Below are 23,311 nucleotides of genomic sequence, written 5' to 3'. Positions count from 1 at the left end.
CGAAGCGTCATGGCTTCCGACACACAGGACGCGCGGAAACCGCTTGCCGCGCGACAAGAAGCGACACGGTAGCCAATCAACGTGTTGCTTTTCCGTAAGAACCAAAAGTTTATTGGCTACCGCGTCGCTTCTTGCCCCGCGCGGCGGCAAGCGTTTCCGTGTCTCGTGTGCCAGAAGCCATCACTGCGTCACACTTGCGCGATTGACCAATCAGGTAAAGCGGCAGAAAGTGAGAACCGACATCCAAACGCACGTTGAGTTCGTATGATACGGGCTTAACGAACGTCACTGCGCTCTTCGTGGACGTTCACGTTGTTAATACGTAGCCACTTTTTAATCGCCGATGTCCCTCGAGCCCGGGGCCTCTCCGGGGAATCGTATCGTGCGCGTGTATCGGAATAAGTGACCACGTCGAACACATTCCACAGATTCGCGAGACCACAGTAGTTCAACCGAATCCTAAATATTCGGAGAAGGTGAGAGCGCGATCACCGCGAACCTTTTAACCTTTCCGCCCAATTTTTTTTCCCAGGATTTCCACGGACGTGCGCGTGCAATCGATAATTATTGCCCTTGAGGCTCCTCCCGTCGTCCTTACTGGTTTTTTTTTTAACCTGAAACGACACGTGCAAAGGGCGCGGGACGCCATTCCCGTCGTACCGACACTGGAAGTCTGTCTGGAATCGCGGAGTCATACCGGATAAAGATCTGTGCGGCGATTGTGATGCATCGTGTGTGAGATCCGTCGGCGTGACTTGTCGCGATTAACGTACTGACGTGTACACTTTCACATATTATTCATTCCATATTTTCACTCCACTTTATTCCTGTTTTCTTATTCAATCCACTTTACGTTCTGAATATCTTTTTTTTTGTGTGTAAATTTCTGTCTTTTATGCTTATCGTGTGCGTTTATTTATTATTACACAAATTTAGAATTACATAACTTGTTACATGCTTCCCTGAATTCCTTATACGTATTCGCATAAACTTGTACGTGACTAAAATTCGTGCTATGCTAATTGCTCGTTTCTTGACACTTACAGATAATCCGGAGAACCCTTTCGCCATGGTTAACGTTAACGCGAGGGTGTTCTTCGACGTGGAGGTCGGCGGACTGCCCATGGGCAGAATAGTCTTCGAGCTGTTTTCGGACACTTGTCCCATAACGTGCGAGAACTTCCGCGCGTTATGCACCGGAGAAAGGGGACTTGGGAAAACGACGGGCAAGCCGTTGCATTATAAAGGCATTGTTTTTCATAGGGTTGTAAAGGATTTTATGATTCAAGGTGGAGATTTCTCAATAGGTAATGGGACAGGTGGCGAGTCGATTTACGGCGGTACATTTGCAGGTAAATATGTGAGAGATTCTAATACTAGAGTCAACACAGTATAATGATTTAATAGAAAAAAAAATGGTATGAATGAAGATTGTACTTTGCCTTCTTCAAGCAAGCGTTGATTCTTTTTGCAGATGAAAATTTTATTATGAAACATAACAAGCCATTTTTGTTGTCAATGGCGAATCGCGGTAGAGATACCAATGGCTCACAATTTTTTATGTAAGTACATTGAAGTATTATTTACCGTTCTCTATAAAATTGCTGAACGCATGCACGTGTAAATCTTAAAATCCGTAAGTTTAATATATTACGATAGTATTTATTACAAAGGTTTTGTGACTGTATTATACATAACTGTATTATATGGTTGCTTATACGTACGTAGGCAAAACCTTAACAGGTACTTTAGCAAGCAAGATATTACAACACAGCTGTTATTATGCGTTTCTCTTGTTATATTAAAAGATTTTTCGTCGGATAACAATTTGCTTTCGCGCCATTAACTAGGCGTTTTATGTAAATCAGGGTGAAGTTAATGTCACATTTAATATTTAGTCACGTTCACCAAAAAGAACTCTCCCACGTTTAAGTAAATGTAAATGTGGGAAATCGAACGATGATGAGGCTGATCTTCGTAGCAATTGTATCGTATGTTCCAAATAGATGGTCGACAGATTTAATTGCGTGGTAAAAGCCCCGGCAAGGCTTTTACACAGAACTGTACAGTATTGATACTTGTGTGGCGAACTCACGGCAGATAATTGAAAAAAAAAAGAACATAGGAGTAAGAATCATTCTGGAGGAATGAATAACTTAGCGATGTTTTTGCGTAGTCGTGAGGGGGTCTGCACACCACTACTACAACACAAATGACCAATGAAAGCTCTGGCTCTTTCTGTTCATCTCTCATCCCCTTAATCATATTTTGTTGTTGTAGTACAACACAACCAGCGCCTCACCTCGACAAGTGAGTATAAGTCACGTTTCGATCAATTGAAGAACGTTAAATGACCTGAGCCTACTTTGTCTATAATGCAAACATCTCGTTTCCAGTGTCCATGTGGTTTTTGGAGAAGTAGTGTCTGGACAAGAGATCGTTACGCATATTGAAGGACTTCCAGTAGACCGAATGTCACGTCCGTTGCAAGATGCTAAGGTTGTGAACTGTGGCGAATTAATCTTGAAGATCAAAAGTAAAGGTGCCTATGCTCTCTATTTTTCAAGCACGGACATAAGATTGAACGGGTCATAATTCTCTGATAAATACATTGCGTGTATGTTTGCAGTGAAAAAACGAGAAGCGAAGCAAAGTAGTTCGGCGGAGTCGGAGTCCGATTCTTACTCTGCCGATAAAGCGAAGAAGAAGAAGAAGAGCAAGAAAAGGTACGTCGACAAACGCAAGAGAAAGTTGTAAGTCCCGGATATTCGATAAATGTAATACATTGTCTTGTTTCAGTAAAAAGAGAGCAAAGTCGGAAGACGGTGAAATTCGGGATTCTAATGAGGAAGATGATGGGGAACCTCATCCGCTGGTGTCAGTTACCAAAATTGATCCCGATGAAATTCCGGAAGTACCGGCGAATAAATTTTTGTATAGAGCAGGATCCACCAACAATGCAAATCAGAAGGAATTTAGACAGCATTACGGAAGAGATCGTGTACGATCTCACAGAAAGACTGGCCGTGTTTTCAAGGGTAGAGGAATATTCGTAAGTGATCGATCAATTGTCAGCAAGTGCATGTCGATATCTGTTACGTAACCGTGGTTCACTTAATTTCTTAGTCGAGTCTAACTAATGAACAAATGAAAGCACAGCGTCAGATTTTACTCATTGATTTATCTTGTCCATTTGCTACGACACCCCTAAGTACGGATGCACATTTTAAAATAAATTTTCAGCGATATCATACTCCTTCTCGAAGTCGTTCCAGAAGTACAACACCACCTCATTGGAAGCAAGCTCAAAACCGTACTATCAAATTGCACGAATTTCAGGTATATTCTAGTTTACATTACATCAAAGTATGTGCAACACGCACATAATTGTCATTCCCTACTTACGCACTGTGTTTTATATTGCAGAAAATAGAAAAGGAACGTATGAAGAAAGAAGAAGACTTTAAACAACGTGAAACTGATAGAGGTAAAAGATTCGCAGATAATCCCGATGAAAATGATCAAGTGCCAGACCTAGATAACAATATATGCCCGACGGAATTAATGGAGAATAAAGAGAACGATCAGACGGACGAGACAGCGGCTATAGCTAAAGTGGCGCAAGATGATAGCGTAAAGAGAAACACGGAGGGAAATAACGTTATGCAGAGCAAGGAGGAGATGAAGCATAACAAGAATGAGAAGTTCAGACGCGACGCTAATCGATCCTACAATGACCGAAACTCGCGACGTGACTCCAAGGACAGAAACAGAAGACGCGGACGTTCTCGGTCACGAGACCGTCGAAGGTCCAGAGAGAGAGACTACGATCGTAGAGGAAGCCGTGACAGAAGGAATCGAAGAAATTATTCTCCTCGTAGGCGAGATTCTTACAGAACCAACAGACCCGGAAGAGACAATTACAGGCACTATGACAAGCGCAACGATCGACGTCGGAATAATTTTAATTCCCATCAGGACAACGATATCAACTCCCGCCACGACAAGACCAAGTATAAGAAAAACGACAACGTATCGGACACGAGCCAAGCGAAGTTTAAACGCCGCTCGCGATCGAGCAGCTCCAGCAGCCAGCACTCCAAAGATTAATCCGCGTTGTTTCACATTCTTTCTTTCGCTTATTATTGACACCAACGAAATACTATTAAAATAAAACTTGTGATTGTCATTTAAATCAATAAAAATATTTGAACGATTAGCTCATAATGTAGTATTTATTATTGGATGTTTCATAGATAAGCATACGCATCTATGGCACAATAATAATTGCTGCAAAACTGCACTTTTTTTTTTGTTTTTTATATATGGATATATTATAATTACGGGGATGAAGTTTGAAATCAATAATTATAATTAATTATCGCAATTATATATATCTGATAACGAAGCATAAAGTTAATACTGCATTATTTAATCGTCCAAATATGGGCAACATATTTTAGATCGGTTTGTGGTATCCCGTCAACGCTTTTCAACAATACTATGATTATATCGATGTACAATCACCGACATATTATTAGTTTGTGAATCAATAATGCTGGAGTAATACATCTCGACTCTCTTTCGATCACACATTTGTGGTTAATGCACGTGTTTCATCATTGGAATGTACAATATAAGGTTTATCTATATTTAAATATTCTTATGAAAACGTCTATTTTTCGCATCTCTTCTCTACTTTTTTCTTATGTTGGATATACATGTGTACTGGTAAATATTTTCAAAATATTTCTATATGAAGATTTCTCCCAAGATTTCGAATATCAATTCCTTTTAGAGTTCAAATCGAATTATTCCGTTTCACATGATTAGCTAAGTCACACAGCGAAATTGAGTCTTGAAAATTAATGATAAATTAAGTCAACGATTAGAAAATACGCTTTAAATATTTTATATGTAAAGCTCTTGAGATATATGTATGTATACATTTACATATACATATAATGTGTAAAATTGTAATAAATGAATTACTTTTACGCAATTCTAGTGACGACTGTCATTCATCATCAATAAAACAAAGATTTTTTTTGTAGATTTAATATTGTAAGAAAGCAATTAATATTTTAATATGATCAGTGACTTCAAATAGTTTGTTTTTAATATCGTTTTAAATGTAAAAATTAATAATCATCAAATGAACTTTTGAAAGTATTTAGTATAGTGATATCGCTATAGACCAGCACCCACTGTTAAAATTTTAGATAAATTCGTCTAGCCATTTTTTAAATTACATAACGTCCGTTCAAATTAATAAATATTATTAATAAATGTACAGACTCGACGCTTTGTTTAACATATACGTTGTAACAGTGCTATTTTCTTTACAATTTACATCATACATTCATATAATTATATGCAATTATACGATATACGATGTATACATCATATATTGATAAATTATATCGTGAATATAATTTATCTTCATTATAAATATATATATTATATTTGTACGAACGTAGCGTGCCCTCGAAGTCATTCTGTCGTTAGTCGACGCATTGAGATTTCTAGGTGAAAATAATTTCTATACGCGTTCGACTTATTTTACAAAATATATTTATAAATCGATAATAAGCCCTCTACACAAAATTGATGAAGCGGCGCTTAAAGCTTAACAAATATCAACGATCTCGATCTGTACTAGATAAAGGACTCGACACGGTGAAACGTGTAACAATTAGTAAACGCAAATTCCCTTGGATTATACACAACATTGTCGGCCAATGTTGGTTAATAGCAGACTTCTCTAGAATTTATATATAAAATATGCGTGATATACGAATATACTTCAAATTGCAGCTAATACTGCTTGCCTGTATGGTTCACCATGGATTTGGTGGACCCTGCGGTGGTTGAGTGCCACCGTAACGTGGTAACGTGGCGTAACCTCCGTACGGAGCTTGAGGCATACCCTGGTACGGATTGTATCCTCCTAAAAAAATCAACAAATCTCATTACGTGCCTCTTGGACACATATACGTGTATTACAGATGACGGGACTGCGTGCGAGGTCTCTATGTATACCTTGTTGCATAGGATACGGCATCGTAGCATATGGATTGTACGTCGTCGGCATTGGCGGAGGAACGTATGCTGGATACGGCGTTGCCGGCGTGGCACCGTAAGGTACAGGCATCCCACCTTGATGCTGGATCGGATAAGGCAGCTGCGGCGATGATGCGGCGGCTTCCGCCATTGGATTTATGCCAGGCGGACCTACTCGGGTAGAGAGTCAATATTTATTCGATTCGCGACGCGTTAACGAAGTCAACGTAACATAACAGATCCGTACCACTGCCGTGATGAGATGGAATGTTCGGTGTTGCAACGGGACCGGTCTGGCTCAGGTTCGTGGTTAAATCTTTCAAGAGTTCCTCCTTCTCGGTTTTTCGGGCGAAACAGAAGTCGGATATCTTGTTTTGGAAAACGACGAGTAGCTAGCGAGAGAGAGACAAATTGGTTAGACGACGGCGACAATCCCGAGGAGAGAGTCACGATATAAATGTACCTGCGTTAAATCGTTATAAAATTTAGCCCCTTCTACTAGGTTATTCTTCAGCTCTTTAAATGCATCGTAAGCGGCAGCCAGTTTACAGAGTATCGCTTCTCGCGCGCTGCCGCTACCAACTTGTTCGTTTGTAAATTCTGCATGGCAACTCTAAAACCATCGTAGATTGTTATCAATGTCTTCCTCTTGTTCATTTCTGATCTTGACTGGTTGTCCATCATGAAAATGTCAGATATACCTGAATTTCAGCAACCAATTTCTCCTGCTGCGCTATACTTTCTCGCACTTGCTTCTGCAAAGGTCCGTAACACTTTCCCAGACTCTCGACAGATATATTTGGTTCGTCGATCGCGCCGTCCTTGGCCAGTGCCGAAAGGAACGTCATTTTCATGTCATTGGCAGCAAATTTAAATTCATTTTCGATAGAGTCTCGTACAGTTTTTAATGTGGCTACCTAATAAAGAAAAAAAATAATATATATTGTGATTAGAATACAAAAAAAATGTCTCAATCCATTTATTGCTGTTAATTCTCATGATTTTTTTCCACTTACATCATCCATTAATTTCCTGAGCTTAATGACAGCATTACTTTCTTGAAGAGCAGAACCTTGCGGAATAGCCCTGGCAAGCTCGTCCTCGTCCAAACTCAGGATTTGGATCCCTTCTTTATGGCTTTCAAATTTTTCACGAACTACCTATGTATGACCAATATAGAACGTTCGTAAGATTCACGAAGTTTTCTTTTCTGTCTTTGAATTTTTACCTTATCAGCGGTGACTGCGTTATTTATAATTTCACGATATTTGTGTAAATTGCTAGTAAATTGTTCTGTCAACCGGGCACTGGGTGTCCGCTTCCAACGTTCTTTGAATTGCTCTCTTAACTGGTTGTCAGATTCACGCTCTTCTTGCAGCATTCTTTCAGACTATAAGTAAAAGTAAAAGATAATATGCAACACTTTCAAGGCGCTTTAATAAAAAAATAATATTCCTACTTCGTCTAAAAGCTCTTTATTACGCTGCAATAAATCCGGCAGTTCTCTCATAGATTCTTCCAGAGCTTTTATTCCACCAGATTCTCGTACGTAAAGCGCTTTGTCCAAAAGCGATTGAGGTATTTCCGTTCCACTCGTATCTTCTATAGCCGCTGGTAAGTTCAAACTTGCCAAAACGCTGTACGTATACACGATAAAAATATTTAATGAAGAAATTTATGATTAGACGATAAAAATTGCATTATATTTCATGATGTGTACCTATTTAAAAGTTGCGTCATTTCACGAAGATTCGAAATTTCGTAATTTACAAGCTCATTACGACGATTCTCATAGGCCGACATTGCGTGGCGCACATTAAGAGGCAACAGATCGGCAAACAAGTCTGTAAGCATATGTCAAAATGATTGACATTATAAGATGAAGGCATCTCTCATGCGAGATCGATATCGCATGAATCATCTTATTTATAATTTCAAATATTATGTTATTTACGAGAGGAAACTCTCGTGCGAGATCAATATCGAACCTTTGAAATCGGCACTGAATACTTCAGGTAGCGGGAGTAGTTTAGCAACGTTAGCTTTTCCTATAGCTTCCACGTTCTTGATATCTGGAATTCTTTCGTGATATATAAAATCGTTATCCTTTTTCACCTCCGTTAGATTTCTCTGCGCCCTGTTGGCGTAATCTTGGAACAAATTTGGTTTATTCGATCGTTGCTGAGCGGCTTTGAACAGCTCTACGGCGTGCTGAAAATGTTAACGCGGATCTTTATAGACACCGAAAACATGAATTTAAAGTGAACAATTTAGAACAATGCTACTGCAATTACCTCCAGCCTAGCAATTTCCTCGCCAATCAATTTGTTATTCTTACATACAAGCGATTGATGAAATTCAGCCATGGCGCGATAACCAGCTTGTTTACCTGCGACCTGCAATAACATTTATTTAATTTATTTAATTAAAATAATGTTTGAAAGCAATTCCGTACGTCAACCCCCCATGTATGTACTAACCAGTGGTACCCATTCCTTGTCCCAAAACGCGCGAAAAATTTCTTTCTGGAATAGTTTCAGGGCATCCGCATATAGTTCTTCCGCTTGCGCTGCTAGTCTAGCAACAATACCATCCTTCATAGAATCGTGGATCGCCTTATGCACAAATATCTCTTGCGCTTGTGCGAGCATTAACGCGCTCAACGCTCCGAGTGTTTCCGGGCTAATATCAGGTGTCGGTTCTTGCTGAATCGCCATCATAACGTTTCCTTTCAGATGATTAAATATTCCAGCTGATTGCTGCAGGGAAATTAATCATTAAACACACGATAAAGTATATTAATCACATAAGGGCAAAAAAAAAGCAAAAAGAGCGAACCTGAAATAACTTAGCTGACAGCTTTAATCCTTCGTCGCTGTCTAAGGATTGTGTTGCCGCCACCGAACTTTGTAAAGCTGCGATATTGAAGAGCACGCATACTTTCTCATACGCCAATGTGCTGATTGCTACATAAAACAATATTACAAGTTGTATCACATTGTTATTGATATACGCAAGTGAAACCTATATTGTCTTATCTTATCTACAACTTTAATAAGCACTCTCAATCTATAAGAGATTACTCATCCTACCATCTGTTTACCAATTGCTTCAAATAATTCTCAAATAGTTCAAATTTCACTATAAAAATTAAAATCAAGGATAGACAATTATATATCTTTTGGTATTTACTCAAGCTAAGTTTTCCCCCAAAAATTGTACGGTCGAAGGCGTCTTTCCACTTGAATGGTATTTGCAACTCGTGAGCGGGGATTTTTCCTTCCAGAGCGCATAATTGATCGTAATAGCTGCAAATAAATAGTCATATATTCATAGCTGGCAAGCTTTTCAGTTATGAACGAACGAGATCCTTTCAATACATTTTCAGTATACATATAGCAGAACTCGTTCTATCGCCTTCAACTTTAAATCTAACTTTGCATTAAGACTTCTGTTAAGGTCCATTAACGATAGAACATAACACTTTATTATCTGTCTTTAAACCTTAATCCACAAAAAGATCTTCAGATTTTAGACTCTAAACTTTCTCCAAAGTTACAGAATGGTATTTATATCGTCTTAAGTTGATCTTGAGATACTCCATAGCCAATGAAACGAGTACAACACCTGAAGATAAACTTGAAACAATCTTAATTATAAAATCTGATTATGAATACCGCTTGTAAGCTGGTATTGATAGTCCCCATTTAAGATCATCTCAAGTATGATTTCAGGATGCTGTAGGGTTATTTCAATGGATGGAAGATCATATAAGGTAAGTATGACCTGAAACGATCTTCAATTTGAGATACTGAGATTGAATTATGAATCTTAAAAAAAAAAAAGGAAAGACCCGCGACATTCTTCTCGAACGTCGCTCGTCACCGGCTTTTAGACTCGCTGACACTCGGTAATTCGGAGGTGCGAGGGAGGGGGTAGGGTAAAGACGTGCGAAATACGTCCGGACGTTCCCGTCTGAGAGACCGGTGACGTCCGGCACGGCACGTCGCACGCATAATCGAAACAATAAATTAAATCGGGATGACTCATACCTGTAGATAACCTGCAAGGAGCTCTCGTACTTCTCGAAGGCGCGCCACAGAGCGTTGTTCCGCAGCTTGCTGAACTCGGCGATGGCGTCCGCGTAATCCTTGCCCGTGCCGCTGTACGTCGAGCGGATGACATTGGTGAGCGGCTTCACCACGTCCACGTCCGAGGGCTTCTTCAACGGGATCGCGATCAGCTCCGCCATGTTTGACGTGTGGCCCGTCGTCCGTCAGGTCCGTCTGGTCCGATGCCGATCGCCCTGCCCACCCTTGCCGCCCTCCGCCGCACGTTTCACCCCCCCCCCCCCCACGATTCACGACGGCCACGCAATGCATAAATTAAGATGCCTTTTCATGCGCGCGGTATGCTGCAGCAACAAATCAGTCACGTGACCAAAATTAATAATGAAAGATATCATATTTTTATAATTATTATAATAGTTATATTTCTTTTGGACCAATCAATCGGAGAGTTTTACAATAAATTGACCAATTGATGACGCAGGTGGTTGGGGAGATTGGATTAACCATTCGAAATTGAGGATATGAAATTGTAGACAAGAGGGGGTCGATTAAAAAGGTGAAAATTAGAAAAGTAAAGAAATTTACTAGATTTTGACCAATTAAATCGTAGATACTTTAGTGAATTTCCACACTTTTATAATTTTCACCTCGTTTCAAGATACATAATCGATCCTTTACGTCTCGATCAATCGAATAGCCCGAATCACAATTTCAGTCTCGATCGATTGATCGAGCTCAAATTCTGATCTTCTACATACATCACGCGCGCGCGTGTATGTATGTATGTACATAAGGTAAAGGTACCAATGCCCGAACATGTATGTATACCTATATCCGGACACCTTTATTATTTATATAAGAGTATAACGCGAATTAAAATCAAAGATAAAAGCATTTTTTCTTGTAGTTTGAAACTTCAGTTATAATATCCAAACGTTTATTTTCATAAATTTATATTTTTTTAAAGGTATCCAGACACAGATACGTGTCCAAGTATTGGTATACATTTCCTATGCTTAAGTGTCCGGGTATTGGTACCTTTACCTTACACTCGACGTCGTAAATGCTTTTTCACCTGAAGATAGCCGAATCAAATAATAGCTATCTATTATTGGCATTTATGACGCTGTGTGTATGCATACAACGTTAGATAAAAAAAGATGAGATTTAACATACTCATTGTCATCGCGGTGTAATAATTTAAGTCGCACACGACACATAATACACACGTGTGTAATATAAGCGATCTCTCGTAGAGTAGACTAAACGTGCTGATTAATTGTTTATCTCGATCGGCTTGGTCCACGGAAAGTCAGAATAACTGTAAACTCCGATTAATTTAATCGGCGATTAACTTGCTGCAAATTTAATATCTTAATTAATTAGTATTAATACTGTTAACATTTAATTAGTAAAATTAATATTTTATTTATTCAGAAGTATAATTTATTTTATTACGTCGCACGCGACACACGCGCATAATACAAGCAGACATAAAAGCGATCTCTTAGAGAACAATAAACATGCTGACTAATTGTTGATCCCGACTTGGCTCACAAGGAAAGTCAGAATTCCGCGAATTCCGATTAACTTGTCGTAAAATTAATATCATATTTATTTAACTTTATTATTATATTATACAATTTCTTTAACATTTTAATTATTGATACCGATAAAATTGTTAATTTTTTGTTGTTCAACATATAGGAAAAAAAGATTAAGTTGGAGAGATAACTATATATACATTGTATATACTTGGAATTATATATCTGTTAGAAATTCTTTTTTAAGCGATTAAAACTGATTAAGTTAATCATAACAGAACAAAGAATCATGATGAGCTTAAAATGACATTAAAGTGGCGTTAAAGTGACTTTTAAGTGATGAATAAAGTCATGATGACATATCATTATGAGTTTTAACTTCTATCTAGGATCGGAGTTTGGTCGAAGTCGAATATATAGCATGATAACTTGTCCGTATTTTTCCGAATGACTTTTCTCGAGACTTACGATAAATACTTCATAATTAAATTCATGTCTTCGCATAATAAAATAAAAAATTATAAAGTATTCTCTTACTCTTTTGAAATAATATTCCCCTGCGAGTATTTCTCGGAATAAACGTCGCGATTATTCTTATCAACGACAGATAATTTCCAGGTTTCGTTAAAAAAAAACAAATAATGATAATTCACCACCTGGATAATTAAATTTTAATTGTATCATTCGCGTCGTCAATTTTGTCGAATTATGATTTCAAGCAGAAGAAGAAGAAGAAGTCAAAATGATGTTAAAATAGCTTCACCTTAATGCTGTTTTAACACCATTTTAACGTTATCATGATTTTATTTTTTTGTGTATAGGATCAGTTTAATATATTTTTAAATACCTGATTTAATATACATTTTAGTTTGAGTAGAACTTCCAAAGTCGCTATTTCTTTTAAATATTCGATGGAAAAAAATCGAAGGCACATTTATCAAAGCGTTAACATTCGACAGTGCTTCAGTTATCGCAAAAATAGCTGCAATTCCTTCTTTTCTTTCGCTACTTCCTATGACAGAGTTCTATAATTCCTTTTACATTACAGTCCAGTTTCAGCTAATTATACAACTGAGAGAAGCATATAGGATCGATTATCTTACGGATTAATTGACGCATTTATTCGCAATATAATCGGACAATTTAAGTTTAAACGACGAGGAAATAATAAATATTTAGAAGATTAGAGAATAAGCGAAAATTTCTCCACATTTATCAGAGAGCCAAAATCCACATGTTGATATATACATTCGTCAAGCGTAAAATGATCTTATCTAATCAATTAAGACTTTTCCGGGTACCGTAGACTTGCGAAGTCACGGCAACGAGACGTACTACTTGATGCGACGGAGGGAGATGAATCGCGAAGGTACCGCAATTCATCGTGACTCACGAACTTGCACGCGTACACGTACTCTTCTCGCGCTGGAGCGTCCGCCGCGCTTATAATTCCGCACGATCTAGACGGCGACGGTTAGTTGAATTACCTCCAGTATATCGTCGCTAGTACAAGCTCGCACTTACAGGCTGACGCGAGCTGATGGACGACGCAGTATATGGCGGATGCAATTAAATCGCAATTATACCGCCATCCGCGTTCAGGTATGTCACGTCCGTCGCTTGTACCAACATCAAATTAAAAAAAAAGAAGAAACAAATTCTGTAATTTCATCCTCGAATATGTGTTGAAAGAAATTACTTGGTCGCACTCCCGTTCATCATCATTATCGTTATCAGTGAAGAAACCGCCCACCGGAGTCACTACGAAGCGGAAAAGAATCGATCTCGCGATACTTTCGGCGTAATATTTTCTCCTTACCGAAACATCGCGATGGATAAAACGATATCGATATCGATCGTAATGATAAACATATCATTTACTTTATCTCTGAAGTGTTACATCGCGGTGCGTTGCAGGTCGGACATTATCAGCGAGCCTCTCAATTCCTGAACAATATGATTACTTTACATCGAGTGTGCACGTTATATGTGTGTGTGTGCATTCAGTCATTTGTTCCCGCATTGAATAATCGTCATCAAAATAACATTGACGGGTCTGTGACCGCTATACTCTCCTACTTTATCCCCACTGCACTGCGCAGCTCGATGCACGGCTCGAGGTCAAGAACGGGCTTGGATTTAAAGGCGAAAGAACGATCTCTCGTTGCACGCTTCTCTCGTTTCCCTTCTACTTTAGTATCGCGGGAGATGTTAAGATCGCGTATCTGATGTTGGCACTAAACTTTCTTGCGAATGCAACTTTCTTCCTCAATTTAAGTGACAATCGATGAAGTGAAAGATAAACAATCGTCGAATTGAATTTATCGAGAAATTTCATTTGTTTAGTCGGAGATAAATTCTACGCCTTAGATTTCAAAAAGATTTGAATGACATCAAAACGTAATACTTATATGTATATTCAAACGTGCTATATTGAGATAATTGCCCACACTTTTTTCTTCTTTCAGTAATTTCTCAACTCTGATGACGCAATGTGCGCATTTGTACAAATATTAATTCGTTCTAGTTTTTCCCCGCGGACAAACTTAGATTACCTGTCGCACTATAGCATCATGAAAGATGATGAAAGATGAGACTCACGTAATAACTTCTTAATATAACATTTAAGTGTAAATCAGTTATTAAATCGTTGATTGCAAAATATCGGAAATGAGATACTTGATACTAACATATACAATACGAAGAAAATAATATCTGTGATATACCAGAATACGATACGTTATCAAATTGATATGTCAACATAACAGTTAATGTATCAACAAAGTTGAATAATTGAAATTGTCAATATCAATATTACTAATAATGCACATGAATGTTTTAAATGGTTTATAACTAAAGGAACGTTTCTTCGATGCTATCATCTCCAGAAGACATGCTAAATTAAATGCATTTTACTTTAATCAATATATATTTAAGAATAATATTTATCAAATCTAATATAAAAATGTTTTGTTTAAGATGCATTTTGATTAAATTTCATCCAAATTTATAATTTTAAGTTAAAATTTTTAATACGATAAAGGTTTATATAACTAAACAATAATTTTCCTTTTCTTTCAGTAAAGAATATTCGTAATAACTAATCGACGATCGCTGGACAATGGGACCCTTCGAAATCCTGTGCGGCCTCGCCGCCATAATTCTCACTCTTTATTATTTCTTCACGTCGACTTTCGACTTTTGGAAATCACGCGGCGTTCGTGGTCCACGACCGATACCGGGGCTGGGTAATTTTAAAGACGTTATGCTTAATAAAACATCCGTGGGCGATTATTTGGCAGAAATGTATAACACCTATAAAGATGAACCAATGATTGGGATATTTGCTAGAAAAACACCAGTTCTTATTGTACAAGATCTGGATTTAATTAAGGATGTTCTTATCAAAGATTTCTCCGTATTTGCTAACAGAGGAATACCCACTTCCAAAAAGGTAAAAATATTTTAAGCTATTATATTTAAATACTTATATGGAGGGGTAAAAACCACAGTGGTGTAAGTCAAATTTTTAAAAATATTTCCTCGTGTGCATAGATGCAATCTGTACAATATATAAATTCGTATTTAAAAGAATATATAAATAAAACACACACGTCGCATCTGTTTTAAAAAAGTTCATAATATACTTGTATAAATTTCGTATAATAAGACTTATTAAAAAATGCGAGATGTACCTCCAAGAGCCTTATGCAAGTTTCTGTAAGTTAGTGGAATTTGATTTTAAGTTAAATTTACTTGATTACAATACTTCCTTTGTCATAGGCCGATCCGCTGTCGCAACATCTTTTCGCTTTGGAGCCGAAGAGGTGGCGACCGTTGAGAATGAATCTGTCGCCTGTTTTTACATCCGGTAAACTAAAAGAGATGTTCTCTTTAATATCAGAATGTGCTGATAACCTTGTCCAATACATGGAAAAAGTAGTGAGCGAAAATAAACCTGTCGAATGCCGCGAGTTGACGGCCAAATATACGACCGACGTTATCGGCAGCTGTGCCTTCGGTATCGAGATGAACGCTCTGTCGGACGAAGACAGTGAATTTCGCACGATGGGAAGAAAAGTATTCAATCCGACTTGGATAAATATATTACGAATGAGAATCAGACAAATGTTTCCGTGGCTTTACGAATTGTCCGCGTACGTCCTACCACAAACAGAAACCACCAAATTCTTCATACGCGTTATCGTGGACACCATGGAGTACAGAGAAACGAATAATATCACTAGAAATGATTTCATTGATATGCTGCGCGAATTAAAAAAACATCCAGATAAATTGGGCGACATCGGTATGCATGTTTATACATATATTACTTCTCTCTGTCATAAGACTATCTTTCACATATACAAATACCATACCAGTTTGAAAGCTATAGTTTAAAATAACTTCAATATAATTTTGTAAATAATAATTTATTATGTGTGTGAATTGTTGAGTAATTATCTAATCTAATAAAGAATTAAATAGTAATAAATTAATCTCAGACAACATTAAATTCATATATTATTGATATATTAATAAAAAACATGATATTTTAGGTATGTCAGATAGTTTATTAGCTTCTCAAGCGTTCGTATTTTTCCTTGCTGGCTTTGAGACTTCGTCGACGACTATTAGCAACGCGCTCTACGAGTTAGCATTAAATCAGAAAATACAAGATAATCTGCGTGAAGAAATAGATGAGGTCCATGCGAAACATGGTAGAGACTTAACGTACGATAATATAAAAAAAATGGATTACTTAGATAAAGTTTTCAAAGGTAAGTCGTTTGAAGAATAATATATGCTATATATTTTTTTAGCGATATTGTAACATGATATCATTGCTTAGTAAATTTTGATCTAATTGTAGTTTTTCAATATTTCCATAATTTAACACTATTCTTAATGCATTTAGAAACATTACGAAAATATCCGCCGGGGACAATACTTATGAGAGAGTCCACGTCGAGTTATACTTTCGATGGTACTAAAGTGAGTATACCGAAAGGTCAAAAGGTATGGATTCCCAGTTACGCGATTCATCGAGATCCGAATATTTATCCAAAGCCAGATGTCTTCGATCCAGAAAGATTTAATGAGGAAGCTGTGCGAAGCAGGCATCCGATGGCTTATCTACCTTTCGGCGACGGCCCAAGGAATTGCATTGGTATAGTGAAATAATTTGAAATATCATTTCTTTCCACGCAGAAAAAAATGTTTAATTAAAAAATATTTTTAATTTGTTACATATTTTTCAAATGAAAGTACTTTTGACCGAGAACTTTAATCAAATTTACATCATGATCGTTCTTTTATTTTCAGGAGCGCGTTTCGCTGTTTATCAGAGTAAAGTTGGGCTCGTAAAGATACTACGAAACTACAAAGTAGAAACTTGCGAGAAAACTCCAATACCCTACGTAAACGATCCTAAAGCATTCATATTAGCGCCAAAAGGCGGACTACACTTGAAAATAACTAAAATTAATCGAACTTAATTTTTTCAAGTTTTTCTCCAACTCTTCACAGAAAGTGTAATGAAAAGCGTGAAAAAAATCTGTCAATTAGAACTAGAACAATGATAGAAGTCATTGTTTCCGCTGTAATAGTTATTAATTTTTTTAATGTTGTTGTGCATTTACATCATATGTAAAATAGTTAATAATTAGATAGTATAATTGTAAGTTTATGCTGTTACGTACTGCATATATCTTAATAATATATGTAATCTTTTAAAATTGTTTCTTCATTTCTTGAGATAAACGTCCACACAACACAAAACTAAATATAAGTATTTCAGAAACGTTCCAAATTTTCAAAAGAGTTTCTAAATTAACGTCGTTGGTAGGTAGGTACTTAAGACGGTCTTAAATTTAAAATCCGACACTATATACGTTTCGACCTTACTTGGTCTTCTTCAGATTATAAGAGAAAAATACATTTAAAAATAATAAATTTCATTATTACATATGCTTTATTAAATTATTAATTTTTCTAATCGAATTAAATTATTATTTTATAGTTTTGAAAAAAATTACGTTTCAGATTACATATTTGACAAATAGTTTAATAACTTCACAAGCATACAGATATTTCATTGCTGGTTTTGAAACTTTGTCGTCGATATTAGCAATGCGTTCGAGATAGAGTCTTTCATTACCTCAAAATTAATATCCGCGATTTCTTGTTCTTTCTCGCTTCTTTAACAAGGTTCTGTAATTCCTTTCGCATTATATTTCGCTCAATTGCGGCTAATTGTACAGCCGAAAGAAGCATAGAATAAATCATCATAAAAAAAGACGTTTTCACTATATATTTAACTTAATCGATGCATTTATTCGCAATATGATTAAACAAAACGGGCAAAAGCTCAGCATCGAAATCTGCATGTTAACATACATATATGTATATCAGGTGTAAACATGATGTTATCTAATCGAGTTTTTCGAGTATCGCTACATGCAGAGTCACGATAACGCGCACTAGATGCGAAGAAAAAAAATAAATCTTGCAAATACCGTTTCCACAATTCATCGTGACTTACGAACTTGCACGCGTACACTCTTCTCGCGCTGGAGCGTCCACGCTTATAATTCCGCACGATCTAGACGGCGCCGTCGTTAGTATAAGTTCGCACTTACAGACTGACGCGAGCTGATGCACGGCGCAGTATATGCGGCAGATGCAATTAAATCGCAATTATACCGCCATTCGCGTTCAGGTATGTCACGTCCGTCGCTTATACCAAAATCAAATTTTAGAAAAAAAGAAACAAATTATGTAATTTTATCCTCGAATATATGTGTTGAAAGAAATTACTTCATTGCACTCCCATTCATCATCATCATCAGCGACGAAACCGCCCATCGGAGTCACTAGCGGAGAGGAATCGATCTGGCGATATTTTCTCCTTATACCGAAACATCGCGAAAAATAAAACAATATCGATAGTATTAATAAACGTATCATTATCTCTGAAGTGTTACATCGTGCGTTGCAGATCGGACGTTATCAGCAAGTCTCTCAATTCTCCTGAACAATAGTTTATTTCGTTTATTTTACATCGAACATGCGCGCGTTACATACGTGTGTGTGTGCATTCAATCATTTGTTCTCGCATTGAATAATCGTCATGAAAGTAATATTGACGTATCTATGACCGCTATACCTCTCCTACTTTATCTCCACTGCGCTGCCAGATGCATGAGATGTTCGGATATAAGCGCTAAACTTTTTTGCGAAAGTGATAAACTTTCTTTCTCGATTTATAAGTGACAATCGATGAAGTAAAAGATAAACAATCATCGAGTGATCATCGAATTGAATTTATCGAGAAATTTCATTTGTTTGTCGGAGATAAATTTTACGCCTTTAGATTTCAAAAAGATTTGAATGATATCGGAACGTAACACTTATGTATTCAAGTATATATGCTATATTGAGGTAATTGCCCATACTTTTTCCATCTTTCAGTTATTCCTGAACTCTGATGACACAACATGGTTGCGCATTTGTACAAATATTAATTCGTTCTATTATATAGCGTCTTTTCCCGGACGAACTTAGATTACTTGTGTTATCTGTCACCTCTAGCATCATGAAAGATACGAGACTCATGTAATAACTTCTTAATAACATTTGAGTGTAAATCACTTATTAAATCGTCGATTGCAAAATATCGGAAATGAGATACTTGGTACTAATAACATATACAATACGAAGAAAATATTTGTGATACCAGAATACGGTATCAAATTAATATCAACGTAACAGTTAATATATGAACAAAGTTGAATAATTGAAACTATCAATATCAATATTACTAATAATTAATAATGCACATAAATATTTTAAATAGTTTAAAGTACTAAAGGAACGTTTCTTCGATACTTCGATACGATCTTCAGATGACATGCTTTAAATACAAAATACATATTATTTAAATCAATATTTATTTAAGAATAATATTCATCAAATCTAACAAAAACTCGTTTTGCTTAAGATAAATTTTGATTAAATTTCATCCAAATTTATAATTTCAACAAGACGAAGGTTTATATAACAAAACAATCTTCTTCCTTTTCTTTCAGTAAATAATATTCGTAATAACTAATCGACAACTGCATGCTGGACAATGGAACCCTTCGAAATCCTGTGCGGCATTGCCGTTGTAATTTTCGCTCTTTATTATTTCCTCACGTCAAATTTCGACTTTTGGAAGTCACGTGGCGTTCGTGGTCCACGACCAATACCGGGGCTGGGTAATTTTAAAGATGTTATGCTTAATAAAACATCCGTGGGCGATTATTTGACAGAAATGTATAACACCTATAAAGATGAACCAATGATTGGGATATTCGATAATAAAACACCAGTTCTTGTTATACACGATCTAGATTTAATTAAGGATGTCCTTATCAAAGATTTCCTCGTATTTCCTACTAGAGAAATACCCATTTCCGAAAAGGTGAGAATATTTTAAGCTATTATATTTAAATACACATATCCAAAGAAAATATAAACAAAACATGTCGCATCTGTTTTAAAAATATACATATATACTTGTATAATTTTCGTATAATAAGACTTATTAAAAAATGCGAGATGTAGACTTCCAGAGACTTATCCAAGTTCCTGTAAGTTAGTAAAATTTGATCTTGAGTTAAATTTACTTGATTACAATACTTTTTTTGTCACAGGCCGATCCGCTGTCGCAAAATCTTGCCCTTTTGGAGCCGAAGAGGTGGCGACCGTTGAGAATAAGACTGTCGCCTGTTTTTACATCCGGTAAACTAAAGGAAATGTTCTCTTTAATATCAGAATGTGCTGACCACCTAGTCCAATACATGGAAAAAGTAGTGAGCGAAAATAAACCTGTCGAGTGCCGCGAGTTGACGGCCAAATATACGACCGACGTTATCGGTACCTGCGCCTTCGGCATCGAAATGAACGCTTTGTCGGACGAAGACAGTGAATTTCGCAAGATGGGAAGAGAAATATTTAATCCGTCTTGGAAAAATATATTACAATTCAGAATGAGACAAATGTTTCCGTGGCTTTACGAATTATCCGCGTACGTCCTACCACAAACAAAAACCACCAAATTCTTCATACGCGTTATCGTGGAGACTATGGACTACAGAGATACGAATAATATCACTAGACACGATTTCGTTGATGTGTTGCGCGAATTAAAGAAACATCCAGATAAATTAGGCGATATTAGTATGTATCTGTATATCTATATATATTTCTTTTATCTGTCATGGGACTATCTTTCACATAGAAATACCATACCAGTTTGCACACTCGTTTAAAATAATATTATAAATCACAATAAAGTAAAGTTAACTTTCACATTTATAACAACAATTTGTTCTTTATTGCTGAATTTTAACATAATATAACTTTAAAAATAATGAATTTATTATGTGTATGAATTCTTGAGTGATAATATAATCTAATAAAGAATTAAATGGTAATAAATAAATTACATTTTAGATTTGACGGATAGTTTAATAGCTGCCCAAGCGTTCGTATTTTTCGCTGCTGGCTTTGAAACTTCGTCAACAACTATTAGCAATGCGCTCTATGAATTAGCATTAAATCAAAAAGTACAAGACAATTTACGACAAGAAATTGACGAGATGTATGCGAAACATGGTGAAAATTTAACGTACGATGATATAAAAAAAATGGATTATTTGGATAAAGTTTTCAAAGGTATGTCGTTTGAAGAATAATATTCAGCGATATTCTAATAATCTAATATGATCCCACTGCTAGTAAACTATAATCTAATTGTAGTTTTTCAATATTTCCATAATTTGATACTATTCTTATTGTATGCAGAAACATTACGAAAATATCCACCATTGGCAGTTCTTAGGAGAGAATCTATGTCCAGTCATACTTTCGTTGGTATCAACGTCAGTATACCGAAAAGTCAAAAAATATGGATTCCCATTTACGCGATTCATCGAGATCCGGATATTTATCCAAAGCCAGATGTCTTCGATCCAGAAAGATTTGATGAAGAAACTGTGCAAAGCAGGCACCCGATGGCTTATCTACCTTTTGGCGACGGGCCAAGAAATTGCATTGGTATAGTGAAATAATTTGAAATATCCCTTTTCATTTCCTTCCACGCAGAAAAAAATGTTTAATCAAAAAATATTTTTAATTTGTTACATATTTTTCAAATAAAAGTACTTTTGACCGAGAACTTTAATCAAATTTACATCATGATCGTTCTTCTATTTTCAGGAGCGCGTTTCGCTGTTTATCAGAGCAAAGTTGGACTTGTAAAGATACTACGAAATTATAAAGTTGAGACTTGCGAGAAAACTCCAATACCCTACGTAAACGATCCTAAAGCACGTATATTAGCACCAAAAGGAGGACTACACTTAAAAATAATTAAAATTAATCGACTTTAATTTTTTCAAGTTTTTCTCCAACTCTCCACAGAAAGCGTGATAAAAAGTAAAGAAAATCTGTCAATTAGAATGATAGAAGTCATTCTGTTATTAATTTTTTTAATGTTTGTGCATTTATATTTTATGTAAAATAGTTAATAATGAGATAGTTTAATTGTAAGTTTATGCTGTTACATACATATCTTAATAATATATGTAATCGTTTAAAATTGTTTCTTTATTACTTGAGATAAACGTCCACACAACACAAAACTAAATATAAGTGTTTCAGAAACGTTTCAAATTTTCAAAAAAGTTTCTAGATAACACTAAAACCTCATTGGTAGTCTAAAATACAAAACAGAGAAACATAAAATTTGAAATGTCTATACATGAATGTTTATGAGAAAACTTTTCATATTACATACAAATCAACTAAAAAATATAATGAAAGAATATTTGCCTAAAATCTTTATAATCCTCAAGCAAGTGCATTCAAAACTTGATGCAAGGTATAATACTTATTCTTGTAATTCTATTTATTATATAAAATTATATACTTAGTGGTCTTATAATAAAAAATTACCCTTCTTAAAAATATTTTGTCCTTGTCAAGAAAATGTTTTGCAAAATAACTCAGCTTACATAGAGACAGTTGCAAAATCGAAAACTTTTTCGAAAACGAATTTTCCTCGATTTGGACCATCGGCTGCGTTCCGACATCCGACTACGACATACGACTGATTGTAGAACCGGCCTAAGGTCTCTGAGCCGGTATTCGTAGCCTGTTCTTATTCCAAGATCGTCTTAAGTAATATCTTAAGATGCTAATACGGCTCTATACCTATTGCTTCATAAGATGCTTCATCTTAGGACGGTCTTAAATTTAAGATCCGACTGTATACGTTTCGACTATGTTATACTCACTTTGTCTTCTTCAGAGCATAATAAGAGAAAAATACGTTTAAAAATAATAAACTTATTACATATTGTTAATTCATTAATTTTTTAAATAGAAAGTTAAGTTATTTATAGTTTTGAAGAAATGACGTTTCAAATTAAATTCGACAGATAGTTTAATAACTTCACAAGCATATAGACATTTCATTGCTGGCTTTGAAACTTCGTCATCGATATTAGCAATGCTTCGAGAGTTTTTCGTTACCGCAAAATTAATATCCGCAATTTCTTGTTCTCTCTCGTTTCTTTAACAAGG

General features: G+C 36.1%; 4 protein-coding genes across 5 annotated transcripts in view; 3 read left to right on the top strand and 1 right to left on the bottom strand.

The window, feature by feature from the left end:
- Nucleotides 1-280: 280 nt before the first annotated feature.
- Nucleotides 281-4,219, top strand: Moca-cyp (nuclear cyclophilin protein Moca-cyp). 2 transcript variants are annotated; one of them, XM_071790175.1, is made up of 9 exons: nucleotides 281-476; nucleotides 1,047-1,352; nucleotides 1,475-1,562; nucleotides 2,281-2,310; nucleotides 2,397-2,542; nucleotides 2,630-2,726; nucleotides 2,800-3,052; nucleotides 3,244-3,339; nucleotides 3,427-4,219. In XM_071790175.1, the coding sequence occupies exons 2-9, from the start codon at nucleotides 1,070-1,072 to the stop codon at nucleotides 4,108-4,110; spliced, it is 1,677 nt and encodes a 558-aa protein (XP_071646276.1). In that variant the 5' UTR covers nucleotides 281-476; nucleotides 1,047-1,069; the 3' UTR covers nucleotides 4,111-4,219. The 2 variants fall into 2 exon arrangements, with proteins under 2 accessions (XP_071646276.1, XP_071646277.1); XM_071790176.1 differs by lacking the exon at nucleotides 281-476 and adding an exon at nucleotides 615-769.
- Alix (programmed cell death 6-interacting protein-like protein AliX) overlaps nucleotides 2,174-23,311 on the bottom strand; it is a 34,397-nt gene continuing 13,259 nt past the window's right edge. Inside the window, exons 2-16 of the mRNA XM_071790174.1 lie at nucleotides 10,116-10,477; nucleotides 9,256-9,371; nucleotides 8,902-9,029; nucleotides 8,544-8,822; nucleotides 8,358-8,459; nucleotides 8,052-8,274; nucleotides 7,784-7,907; nucleotides 7,523-7,700; nucleotides 7,292-7,453; nucleotides 7,080-7,223; nucleotides 6,765-6,980; nucleotides 6,527-6,676; nucleotides 6,311-6,455; nucleotides 6,043-6,234; nucleotides 2,174-5,950 (exon numbers count right to left, since the gene is read on the bottom strand). Of these exons, the coding sequence (XP_071646275.1) occupies nucleotides 5,841-5,950; nucleotides 6,043-6,234; nucleotides 6,311-6,455; nucleotides 6,527-6,676; nucleotides 6,765-6,980; nucleotides 7,080-7,223; nucleotides 7,292-7,453; nucleotides 7,523-7,700; nucleotides 7,784-7,907; nucleotides 8,052-8,274; nucleotides 8,358-8,459; nucleotides 8,544-8,822; nucleotides 8,902-9,029; nucleotides 9,256-9,371; nucleotides 10,116-10,315 (2,469 nt within the window). The 5' untranslated portion in view covers nucleotides 10,316-10,477 and the 3' untranslated portion in view covers nucleotides 2,174-5,840. The remainder of the gene's footprint in view (nucleotides 5,951-6,042; nucleotides 6,235-6,310; nucleotides 6,456-6,526; nucleotides 6,677-6,764; nucleotides 6,981-7,079; nucleotides 7,224-7,291; nucleotides 7,454-7,522; nucleotides 7,701-7,783; nucleotides 7,908-8,051; nucleotides 8,275-8,357; nucleotides 8,460-8,543; nucleotides 8,823-8,901; nucleotides 9,030-9,255; nucleotides 9,372-10,115; nucleotides 10,478-23,311) is intronic.
- LOC139820159 (probable cytochrome P450 6a14) lies at nucleotides 13,083-17,415 on the top strand. Its single transcript, XM_071790188.1, has 6 exons — nucleotides 13,083-13,279; nucleotides 14,759-15,131; nucleotides 15,461-15,986; nucleotides 16,237-16,458; nucleotides 16,596-16,847; nucleotides 17,003-17,415. The coding sequence occupies exons 2-6, from the start codon at nucleotides 14,799-14,801 to the stop codon at nucleotides 17,173-17,175; spliced, it is 1,506 nt and encodes a 501-aa protein (XP_071646289.1). The 5' UTR covers nucleotides 13,083-13,279; nucleotides 14,759-14,798; the 3' UTR covers nucleotides 17,176-17,415.
- Nucleotides 17,724-23,085, top strand: LOC139820160 (cytochrome P450 6A1-like). Its single transcript, XM_071790189.1, has 6 exons — nucleotides 17,724-18,398; nucleotides 19,768-20,144; nucleotides 20,377-20,902; nucleotides 21,179-21,400; nucleotides 21,530-21,781; nucleotides 21,944-23,085. The coding sequence occupies exons 2-6, from the start codon at nucleotides 19,812-19,814 to the stop codon at nucleotides 22,114-22,116; spliced, it is 1,506 nt and encodes a 501-aa protein (XP_071646290.1). The 5' UTR covers nucleotides 17,724-18,398; nucleotides 19,768-19,811; the 3' UTR covers nucleotides 22,117-23,085.

Source organism: Temnothorax longispinosus, chromosome 10 (assembly GCF_030848805.1).
Source record: "Temnothorax longispinosus isolate EJ_2023e chromosome 10, Tlon_JGU_v1, whole genome shotgun sequence".
In the NCBI taxonomy this organism is placed as follows: domain Eukaryota; kingdom Metazoa; phylum Arthropoda; class Insecta; order Hymenoptera; family Formicidae; genus Temnothorax; species Temnothorax longispinosus.
The sequence above is the reverse complement of the archived record's forward strand: the minus strand, read 5'-3'. Positions and strand labels throughout refer to the sequence as shown.